The sequence below is a fragment of the Peromyscus californicus genome, unplaced genomic scaffold, assembly GCF_007827085.1.
Source record: "Peromyscus californicus insignis strain IS unplaced genomic scaffold, ASM782708v3 Scaffold_11__1_contigs__length_118956290, whole genome shotgun sequence".
In the NCBI taxonomy this organism is placed as follows: domain Eukaryota; kingdom Metazoa; phylum Chordata; class Mammalia; order Rodentia; family Cricetidae; genus Peromyscus; species Peromyscus californicus.
Window position 1 is genome coordinate 68,395,642 of NW_026294402.1, and position 12,259 is coordinate 68,407,900.

General features: G+C 39.1%; 1 protein-coding gene across 1 annotated transcript in view; it reads right to left on the minus strand.

Annotated features, from left to right (window-relative positions):
* The window catches only part of Unc13c (unc-13 homolog C), a 413,338-nt gene that overhangs the window by 2,135 nt on the left and 398,944 nt on the right, over window positions 1–12,259 (minus strand). Inside the window, exons 30-31 of the mRNA XM_052714363.1 lie at window positions 2,185–2,277; window positions 924–1,083 (exon numbers count right to left, since the gene is read on the minus strand). Coding sequence (XP_052570323.1) covers window positions 924–1,083; window positions 2,185–2,277 — 253 coding nt within the window. The remainder of the gene's footprint in view (window positions 1–923; window positions 1,084–2,184; window positions 2,278–12,259) is intronic.

Here is a 12,259-nt window from a genome sequence, read left to right on the forward strand (position 1 = left end):
GAGTTAACTCTACTAGCACAACTGAAGACAGCTTACTGCATAGAATGGCATGTTAGGGAGGTATGGGGTGCAGGGAATTATGCATCCAGATGTTTGTTTACAGGTGACATTGGTCACTAAACTGGGTATTTATTTAAGAGGCAATCTGAAATAAAATGAATAAACAGGCAATAATACTGTATCCTGATGGGTAGAAATCAAAGAACAAAACAAGATAGGAGTGGCTTTCTGAATTCCCAAGTTAGTTCCAGAAAGATGTTGTATATGTGAAAGACATCTGAATTAGATCAAGGTACTTGTGTGATTTGAAGTGGAAGGCTATAGTCTTGTTCCTTTTGAACAGGGATAATTTCACTTAAACATCACAGTGATTCCTTTTCAAGTGAGAGTCCTTGCACAGTTAATTTGTAGTTGGCAAGAGGTTCCAAGTGGTAGCAGCTTTGTGTATAATGTAGTACGAAGACCACTATCGTAATATTTTTAAATGAAAAGATTTATAGTAAAATTAATAGTGTGTATGCTCCCTTAAGTGTACATCTCTGTTTAAGTGTATATCTCCGTGTGGGCTTCACCACAGCCATTTAGTCTTACCCTCCTTCCCATTGTATACTGTTTCTTTAAACGTATTAGCTTGGGTCCTTCCACTTGACCATGACATTAATCTCTCATCTCAAGAAAGGCATTTCCATGACAGCAAAGGCCAGCTACTACCTGTCTCCAACACTGCCTGATATGTACAGCTGCTGAGGAAAAGGATCAGAGCTTAGCTTACTTGCTTAGTGGAGAACATGAGACCACCCGTGGGTTTTACTTTCCACCCTGAATCTTCCAGTAGGTTTTAGCTGCACACTAACTAGCCTCCAGTTAAATGCATAACTAACTAGCCTCCAGTTAAATGCATAAGTGATTTGTTTCTGACTTACAACTGGAAGGTTTCGTTGTACTTTGGTGACCACGTGTTGCTCTTTGTCTTTGTCCCTTGTTTTCTCCTCTTGTCCCCCAGGCTGGGTCCCAGCATGCAAACTTCCACAAAGGGGCGGAACATGGCTGTGGTCTGCCAGTTTAAGTCGTTGATGGCGATCACTGAAAAGCAGAAGCCAAGCTTTAGCAAACTATTCTGTGGAAACTAGATTCCTTCATTGACCAGAACTTGTATTTGAGCGTGCCCTGACTGTACCCACAAGTTGAAATACTCGATGCCCTGGAATGCCCTGTTAATGGAAAGCTCAATTTGACATTCATGTGAATGAAATTTATAATGAAAGGTTAAAACCCTGGTGGTTTTTCATATTAAACATTAGGGAGGCTCCCCCATGCAATATTTAGAAAGTAGATTAAAATTAATTCTATGTTAGTGCACATACCAAAAATTAGATTATAGTGTATTATAAATATTCTCACAGTCAGTATTATTTATAAAACTTTACCATGGTCATTAACTCATTGTTTCTTCCTCAGTTGCTAATCCCATTATATACGAAATGCTATGGCTGTCTCCTAATTCAGGACTCACAAACAATGTATTTGTATGTTCCTGGTTGGTCTTGGCTGTCAGTAGGAAAGAGTCTTAAAATTTCTACTGCTAAAGATGAAACTATTAGGCTTGATCTACATTTACATTTAAGATCCTATAGAAGCATGACCACTTCTTGTTTTTTTTCCATATGTACTTGTCGTATAATTTGTTGTAAGCATAGCAGTTTAGGAATATGGTACAATTAAAATATTCATTGGAAGACTATGATTCTGACCAAAGTGGATATTAAAATGACTAAGTCTATAATAAAAATGGAACATGAGAATGTTCAGTAAAATGGTAGCTATTAAATGAAAACTTTTAGTTGGAAAGCAGGGTTCATTTGTTTATAATATCAAGCCATTTATTGACAACAAGAAAAACCAGTTAAAAGTGACATAAAATGAGATTATGTGAGTGGTAAGAAAATATCGGTCAGTTTGAGAAACTATATTTAATTGTAAAATAAATCCACTTTTGAAATCTAGTCCCCAATGTGTCAAGTCTTTAGATGGTTTAAAATAAAGAACGTTTATTTCTGAAGAAATTTTAATCACTTCCTATAGTAGTTTAGATTAAAAAATATATACAAGAGAAGTAATAGTTTTCCTATGATTTCTGTAGATGTTAAAGATTAATAGGTTGCTATATCTGAACCCCATATGTACCTTTTACAGTGACTTTATGCTCTCCAGTCCCTGGGGTGGTGGTGACATCCACGTGGACAGAGATCTGGCCTACAGAATCTTTGGAGGAACGACCTGCAAACAGAAGAAATGAACTAGCTTGGATGTTCAGATTATATGCCTGTGAACATCTATATTCTTTGTGTAAGGATTAAATGGTTACTTCTGTTAACATCACATGCTGGACACTGATCAATGCTCAGAGTTTTTAATGCTGGCTTGGGACATGAGTAGAGATATCCTAAGCCCAGACAGTGCAAATACTAAATGCCATAAACTCAGTGGAAGTTTACCAGATGCCTAATTTCTACCATAGTGAAAATGTTAAGTTCCCCCTCTCAGCACTAATAACACTTTACAGATTCTATTGTTGCTTTACACTCTTTTGTTAAGGAATCTTCTCTGTGACACACCAGAGCCCTAGGAACTAAAAGATGACCCTGCATGCTGGAACCCCCCCCCCCCTGCCATGAAGTTCAACATAGGACAAGAGAGACTTAAAAGATATCAAGTGTTATTGCCATATGGTAAGCTTAGAATATACACATTTACATCATCTACAGGGTAGGCAAGTCCACCGAGATCACAGTGAATCAAGGGTTGAACATATCTAGAAGGGTGCTTGTCATTTAGGGGCAGATAAATGAATTCAAGCCATCACTACGTTCTTAAGCTTCTGTGACCCCACAGAATCTATTGTGTTCTTCAGCCGCAGTCTTCTCATTTGTAAAATGAAGAGAATGCCAAACACTTCCTATTTCCACACTTCTTAATATATCATTTAGGAGCACACCAATTTGAAGTATACACACTATTAATTTTACTATAAATCTTTTCACTTAAAAATATTATGATGGTGGTCTTCATACTACATTATACACGAAGCTGCTACCACCTGTTGTGTGGCCTAGAACCTCTTGCCAACTACAAATTAACCTTGCAAGGACTCTCACTTGTAAAGGAATCACTGAGAGGTTTAAGTAAAATTATCCCTATTCACATGCAGCATGATTTTGTACTTAAGAAATCCTATAGCTGACCTAGAAAATGCTTACATTCAACAGACATTTTCAGTAAAGTTGCAAGATACGAAAATACAAAACATACAAAACCCAGTAACTTTCATACATACCAATAACGAACCTGCTGAGAAAGAAATTAGGAAAGCCATTTCATTCACAACAGACTCCAACAAAGTTCCCAGGAATGAGCCCTACCAAAGGAGGAAGACTTACACAGTGAGAAATGTAGGGCACTGACAAGAAGTTAAAGGAGACACCAGACAATGAAGAGGTTTCATACTCCTTGATGGATAGAATTAATACTGGGAAGATGGCTGTGTTATCAAAAGTCAACAACACATTTTTCCAATGACAGTGGGTGTGGTGGTTCATGCTTTTTAATACTGGCACTTGGGAGGCAGAGACAGTGGATCCATGTGAGTTTGAGGTCAGCCTGGTCTATAGAATGAGTTCCAGGACAGTCAGGGCTATGTAGGGAGACCCAGTGACGCTCTTCATATAACTAGAAAATAGATCTCAAAATATACGTGCAATCATGAAAGATCACATAGCCCACACAATCCTAAGTAGAAAGCATGCTGCTGGAGGTACTGTAATAACTGACTACAAACCAGACTTTGTGTTAGAGTCAAGGGAAGTGTGGTACCAGCACAGAAAAAACAGGCAAACTAATGGGATAAGGTAGTCCAGGAATCAATCCACATGGCCATGGGCAGATGATCTTTATAAAGGACGTCAAAGACATGCACTGGAGAGGAGAAAATTAGTTCAGGAAGCAGTGATGGCAAACTGGAAGACGAATGAACTTAGACCCACATATCTTACTTGCATAAATATCAACTGGAAGTGTTTCAAAGACCTGAATTTCAAACCTGAAATGCTGAACCAGCTAGAGGAAAACAGGAAGTTGCAATCAAATTGTAGGTACAGGCAAGAACTTCAAGACTCCCATTTTTCAGGATACAGTCCCCAGAATCCATGCACAAGACCACATGAAATTAAAAAGTTGCTGTACAGTAAGGGAAGCCATCTTGGCCAGCTACACCCCAGACAGATGTCTAGACTATACAATAAAGAGTTCAAAAAATCAAACATCAAAACCACAAAACTGCCGATGAAGGGGTGAGGGCACAGTGCTAATGAACTGAAGAGTTTTCAAAAGAGGAACTAGAAAAGGTCAATGCTTAAAAATGCAAGCAAAAGCCACGTTGACATTCCACATCACCCCAGTGACAATGGCTATGATTAGAAAGACAAATGACAACAGATGCTGGAGAGGCTGTGGGGGAAGGGAGCCCCTGTCCACTGCTGGTGGGAGAATATTGTACCACCACTGCAGAAATCAGCGTGGAAGGTCTTAAAAAAAAAAAAATGAAAACCACAACTACCATGTGACCAGCTATACCTCTCCCGAGCATATACCCAAAGGAGTCCATACCCTACCACAGATATACTTGCATGTCTGTGTTTACTGACACACTATTCACAGTAGCCAGGGCTATGGCTCCAGCTTAGCTGTCCATCCACAGAAGGATGGATAGTGAAAATGTGGCACACATACACAGCAGAATTTTCCTAAGCAGTTAAGTGAAATATGCAGGAAAATGATGGAACTGAAAAGTTTTCCACTGAGTGAGGCAACCCTGTCTCCAAGGCAAAAGATCATATGTTCTCATATGTGGATTCTAGCTTTTAATGTTTGTATTTGAGTAAATAACGGGTTGTGAGAGTTCGTACAGACTCTGAAACTAGGTGGGAGATCACAAGGTGGGAATAAAGTGTTGAGGTGACAGGAGGAGGTCACATGTGACCTGAGTGTAGAAAGGGGGTGAGTTAGTGTGGGGGGCAGAGTGGGAGGGGAGGGAGGGAAAGGTGAAGGAGCCAAAAAAAGAAAACTTGAATTTTGTTTGCAAGAGGACATAGGAAACCTGATTTCTTGCAAGCCAATAAACCTAAAATGTTGGATATTTGTAGTAATATTGACTGTTGTTACAGGAATTTAAAAGCTGTTCTTCTGTAATCTGTCATCTTCCACGTACTAGTTGGTTCACAGTTTAATTTTCGTGAGTGGAGCTGTGTGGAATGTTACTTTGTAACTGCTTCATGATATACGCAATGAGGCAGAGTCTTATTTGTATAAAGTAAATTTCTAGGGCTTCAAATTGAAGTCAAAGGATTCTGAGGGTCTTCGGGTTTCTAGCTAGTGAGTAATCAGGATTAAGATATGAGTAGGAGCCTGTTCACCACTGGAACCTCCCTCCTGGAGTCACCATTTGAGCCTATTTTCAGCACTGAGAGGGAGAGTTTTGAATCATATGAGTAAATTTTGAAGGGAGGAGGAAGAAGCCCTCCACCCGGAATGATTTCTATAGCAATAACAACTAAGACAGTAAGGACACAGAGTGCAACATTAATAAGGGAACATAGGGTACACCCCTGGGCTCGCATGATTTAAGGATAGTTCTTGGAAAAATTATTTTTTTTTTTTTTTTTTTTTTTGGTTTTTCGAGACAGGGTTTCTCTGTGTAGCTTTGCGCCTCTCCTGGAACTCACTTGGTAGTCCAGGCTGGCCTCGAACTCACAGAGATCCGCCTGGCTCTGCCTGGAAAAATTATTTTATACCATCCCTAAACTGTTAATAACCTTATGCTAGAGTTTTCTTAATGCAGGATGGATCTCTCTCTCTCACTTTATGCTTGGGTTTTCCTATGTAGGCTTGATCCTCCCATACACACATCACTATACATACTTCTCTTTCAATGACTCAAGTCTTTTGCACACTTACTACATTTAAAAATAATTTTATGTGTAGTATTGTTTTGCCTGTGTATGTGCATGCACCACATGGGTTCAATTCCCACAGAATCCAGAAGAGGGCATCAGATCCCCTAAAACTGGAGTTACAGATGGTTGCAAACTGTCGTGCATGTGCTGAGAATTGAACCTGGGTCCTTTAGAAGAGCAGTTAGTGCTCTTATAACCACAGAGCCATCTCTCTAGCTCTGTATCTAACATTTTGCCCATCTATATTGTACTTATTGGGAATTTATTCGTTGGTATTTTATTTTACTACATTTAAAGGCAGACAAATTTTCTATTATAAATTGCACTAGGAGGACCAGAAAATTTTAGCAATGGGATTTTTTTTAATGGAATATTTCCAATTAATCTTTTGGGGCTTGAAAATATACAAACATACCTATGGCATAATAACCTAATGTTAATAAAGAAGATATTTAACTTTCTTATCGATTGCTTTGGCCAGATGCATTGGCTTTACTTTCACAGCTGAACTACATGATAGTGTTAATAGCAGACATATGAACTACTCTCCACTAGGCTCTCAATTCAACATCTATCCTTTCCTCTTTCCTCCAAGGGGCTTATATCTGTATGTACCATCAGTTGTAGACCCTACACATCAGTGTTTAGATGGGTTTGGCCATTGGGGAATCCTGGCAAGAAGAATGTCACCAGGTCATGCCAGGTGTTTTCTTTAGTTCTGTCCTGTGAGGTCCCCTTGGATGGCTAGATCCTGCACAAAAAATTTCTACAAGCAGCCCATTTTAGGGGCCAGTCTCTTTTCTAGCTCTCAACCTCTTCCCTTCCTCTGTAGCTTTTGCTAAAGGGAGGCAAGCATACTGTCCCTTCTGGTTGTATTACATCCTGCCTATGTCTTTATATACAGTTCCTATAAGCTCCTATTAAGTTCTCTCCAGTCCATTTTAACTTGGCTGTTCCTGTGGATTGTAGAGTTAACAGCATCAGTATACTCCCAACTGTTACAGAAGATTTTTGTGGATGACTGAACATGTTCCTTTGGTGACGGAACATAGGGCTTAATGTATACACACTATTTTGTAGCTGTCATTATGTGTGCCATGGGGGAGGACTATCTATCTATCTATATCTATCTATCTATCTATCCATCCATCCTATTCTATTCTATACTGGCTTCTGTGGGTATACACACATGCATACACACACACACACACACACACACACACACACACACACACACACACACATAAAGATAAAAGATAAAAATGACTCTGAAAAGCTTAGTTATCCTAACTTTAAATATTTTATGATTGAAAAAAAAAAAAAAAACAACACGCATCCCACCCCGGAGCTCCCATCTGGACAAGAGGTGAGTGCCTGGGGTCATACCTAGAGTGGCCTGCCCCTAGGTCCCATCCCTGGGCACCAGCCATTCCGGGGAAGACCTGCCCAACTTGGCCCCAGGTTCTGGACTTTGGGCAGGACCCCCCACCCCCCAGGAAGGTTCCCCTTCTCCAAGACTCCCCCCACCGCCAGACCCTGCAATCTCCATGCCTTGCCCCCTCACCCATCCACCAGAGACCCCAGCCACTGCCTGAGACTCAGAGACCAGCCCCCAGCTCCCATCTGGCCCAGAGCTTCCATCTGGACCAGAGAGAGGCTTCCTGAATCTGTCAGTTTTGTCTGGACCAAGAACACTGTTAAGACCAAGAATGAATCCACAAGGAGATAGGCAGATGTCAAGGCAGAAGTACATACAACAAAATGAAGAGCAATACAGCATCACCAGAACCTAGCCATCCTCCAACAGCTAGACCTAAACATCACAAAATGGAAGAAGCAGAAGAAAGCAACCTTATGAGTAACATCATGAAGAGGCTAGAGGCTTATAAAGAAGAAATCAAAAATGAAATTGAGGAACAGACAAATAATGGGAAGAATGCTATAAAAAACTAGAGGAAAGGACAAATAAAGCAGAAGAAAACAATAAATCCCTGAAAGAAAAATCATGAAAAAGCAATGAAACAGATGAAGGAAACAGTCCAAGACATGAAAAGGGAAATAGAAAAAACAAAGACACAAACAGAGGGAATGCTGGAAACAGAAAATCTGAGTAAATGAATGGGAACTTCAGATGCAAGTATAACCAACAGAATGCAAGGTGGTGGAAGAGAGGATCTCTGGCGTTGAAGATACGGTAGAAGAAATAGATTCATCAGTCAAAGAAAACACTAAAGCCAATAAAGTCATGACCCAAAATGTCCAGGAAATTTGGGACACCATGAAAAGACCAAACCTATGAATAATAGGGATAGAGGGAGGAGAAGAATACCAACTCAAAGGCACAGAAAATATATTCAACAAGATCATAGAAGATAACTTTCCCAACTTGAAGGAAATGCCTATGAAGATACAAGAAGCCTATAGAACACCAAACAGACTAGACCCCCCCAAAAAAGTCCCCTCGCCACATAATTAAACAACTAAACGTACAGAATAAAGAAAGAATATTAAGAGCAGCAAAGGAAAAAGGCCAAGTGACTTATAAAGGCAAACCCATCAGAATAACACCTGATTTCTCAATGGAGACCTTGAAAGCCAGAAGGACCTGGATAGATGTAATGCAGACATTAAGAGACCATGGATGCCAGCCTAGACTAATATACCCAACAAAACTTTCAATCATCATAGACGGAGTGAACAAGACATTCCAAGACAAAGCCAGATTTAAACAATACTTATCCACAAACAGCCCTACAGAAAGCACTAGAAGGAAAATTCCAACCTAAGGAAGTCAGATACACCCTCAAAAACACAGGCAATAGATAATGCCACAGCAGTAAAGCCCAAAGAAAAGAAGTACACACACACTGCCACCAAAAAATAACAGGAATGAACAATTACTGGTCATTAATATCCCTTAATATCAATGGACTTAATTTGCCTATAAAAAGACACAGACTTACAGAATGGATACGAAAGCAGGACCCATCTTTCTGCTGCATACAAGAAACATACAAGAAGCAAACAAGAAAAAATTCAAAGATAGACACTACCTAAGAATAAAAGGCTGGGAAAAGACTTTCCAATCAAATGGTCTTAAGAAGCAAGCGGGTATAGCCATCCTAATATCTAGCAAAATAGACTTCAAACTAAAATCAATCAAAAGAGATCAAGAAGGGCATTACATACTCATCACAGGAAAGATCCACCAAGATGGGGTTTCAATTCTGAACATTTATGCCCCAAACACAAGGGCACCCACATATGTAAAAGAAACATTACTAAAGCTTAAACCACATATAAAACCCCACACATTAATAGTGGGAGACTTCAACACCCCACTTTCACCACTGGACAGATCTCCCAAATCGAAACTTAACAGAGAAATAAAGGACTTAACTGATGTTATGACTCAAATGGACTTAATCGATATCTACAGAACATTCCATCCTAACAAAAAAAAATATACCTTCTTCTCAGCACCCCATGGAACCTTTTCTAAAATTGACCACATACTTGGCCACAAAGCAAATCTCAACAGATACAAAACAATTGGAATAACCTCCTGCGTTCTATCATACCATCATGGTTTAAAGATAGATTTCAACAACAACAAAAACTACAGAAAACCTACAATCTCATGGAAACTGAATAATGCTCAACTGAATCACCAATGGGTTAAGGAAGAAATAAAGAAAGAAATTAAAGATTTCCTAGAGATCAATGAAAATGAAGACACCACATATCCAAACCTATGGGACACTATGAAAGCAGTACTAAGAGGGAAATTCATAACACTAAATGCCCACATAAAGAAGTTGGAGAAATCTCACACTAGTGACTTAATAGCACACCTGAAAGCTCGAGAACAAGAAGAAGCAAAGTCTCCCAGGAAGAATAGACTCCAGGAAATTATCAAATTGAGAGCTGAAATCAATAAAATAGAAACAAAGAGAACAATACAAAAAATTAATGAAACAAAGAGTCGGTTCTTTGAGAAAATCAACAAGATAGACAAACCCTTATCCAAACTAACCAAAAGACAGAGAGAGAGCATCCAAATTAAGAAAATCAGAAATGAAAAGGGGGACATAACAACAGACAATGAGGAAATCCAGAGAATCACCAGGTCATACTTCAAAAACCTCTACTCCACAAAACTGGAAAATCTAAAAGAAATGGATAATTTTCTGGATAGGTACCACATACCTAAGTTAAATCAAGACCAGATAAACTATTTAAATATTCCAATAACCCCTAAGGAAATAGAATTATTCATTAAAAGTCTCCCAACCAAAACCAGCCCAGGACAAGATGGTTTCAGCCCAGGACAAGATGGTTTCAGCGCAGAATTCTTCCAGATCTTCAAAGAAGAGTTAATACCAATACTCTTTAAATTGGTCCACACAATAGAAACAGAAGGAACATTACCAAACTCCTTCTATGAGGCTACAATTACCCTGATTCCTAAACCAAACAAAGATGCAACAAAGAAAGAGAACTACCGACCGATCACCCTCATGAACATTGATGCAAGAATACTCAATAAAATACTGGCAAACAGACTCAAAGAATACATCAAAACAATTATCCACCATGATCAATAGGCTTCATCCCAGGGATGCAAGGGTGGTTCAACATACAAAAGTCAGTCAATGTTATACACCACATAAACAAACACAAAGAAAAAAACCACATGATCATCTCACTAGACGCAGAAAAGGCATTTGACAAAATCCAATACCCCTTCATGATAAAGGTCTTGGAGCGATCAGGATGACAGGGGACATGCCTAAACATAGTAAAGGCAATTTACAGCAAGCCAACAGCCAACATCAAATTAAATGGAGAGAAACTCAAAGCGATTCCACTAAAATCAGAAATGAGGCAAGGCTGTCCGCTCTCCCCATACTTGTTCAATATAGTACTTGAAGTTCTAGCCAGAGCAATAAGACAACATAAGGAGATTAAGGGGATACAAATTGGAAAGGAAGAAGTCAAGCTTTCCCTATTTGCAGATGACATGATAGTATATTTGAGTGACCCCAAAAATTCAACCAAGGAACTGATACAGCTTATAAACACCTTCAGCAACATAGCAGGATACAAGATCAACTCAAAAAAAATCAGTAGTAGTACTATATACAATTGACAAACAGGCTGAGAAGGAAATCAGAGATACATCACCCTTTACAATAGCCACAAATGATATAAAATACCTTGGGGTAATGCTAACTAAGCAAGTGAAGGACCTATATGACAAGAACTTTAAGTCCCTGAAAAAAGAAATTGAAGGTGTCAGAAAATGGAAAGATCTCCCATGCTCATGGATAGGCAGGATTAACATAGTAAAAATGGCAATCTTACCAAAAGCAATCTACAGATTCAATGCAATTCCCATTAAAATACCAATACAATTCTTCACAGACCTGGAAAGAATGATACTCAACTTCATATGGAAAAACAAAAAACCCAGGATAGCCAAAAGAATCCTGTACAATAAAACAACCTCTGGAGGCATCACGATCCCTGACCTCAAGCTCTACTATAGAGCTACAGTAATAAAAACAGCTTGGTACTGGCATAAAAACCGACATGTGGACCAATGGAATCGAATTGAAGACCCTGACATTAATCCGCACACCTATGAACATATAATTTTTGACAAAGAAGCCAAAAGTGTACAATGGAAAAAAGAAAGCATCTTCAACAAATGGTGCTGGGCATAACTGGATATCAACTTGTAGAAGACTGCAAATAGATCCACATCTGTCACCATGCACAAAACTTAAGTCCAAGTGGATCAAAGACCTCAACATAAATCCAGCTACTCTGAACCTGATAGAAGAGAAAGTAGGAAGTTGTCTTGAATGCATTGGCATAGGAAATCACTTCCTAAATATAACACCAGTAGCACAGACACTGAGAGAAACAATCAATCAATGGGACCTCTTGAAACTGAGAATCTTTTGTAGAGCAAAGGGCATGGTCAACAAGGCCAAGTGACAGCCTACAGAATGGGAAAAGATCTTCACCAACCCCACATCTGACAGAGGGCTGATATCCAGAATATATAAAGAACTCAAGAAATTAGACATCAAAATGCCCAACAGTCCAATTAAGAAATGGGCTATAGAACTAAACAGAGAATTCTCAACAGAGGAAACTCAAATGGCTGAAAGACATTTCAGGAATTGCTCAACATCCCCAATCATCAGGGAAATGCAGATCAAAATGACTCTGAGATACCA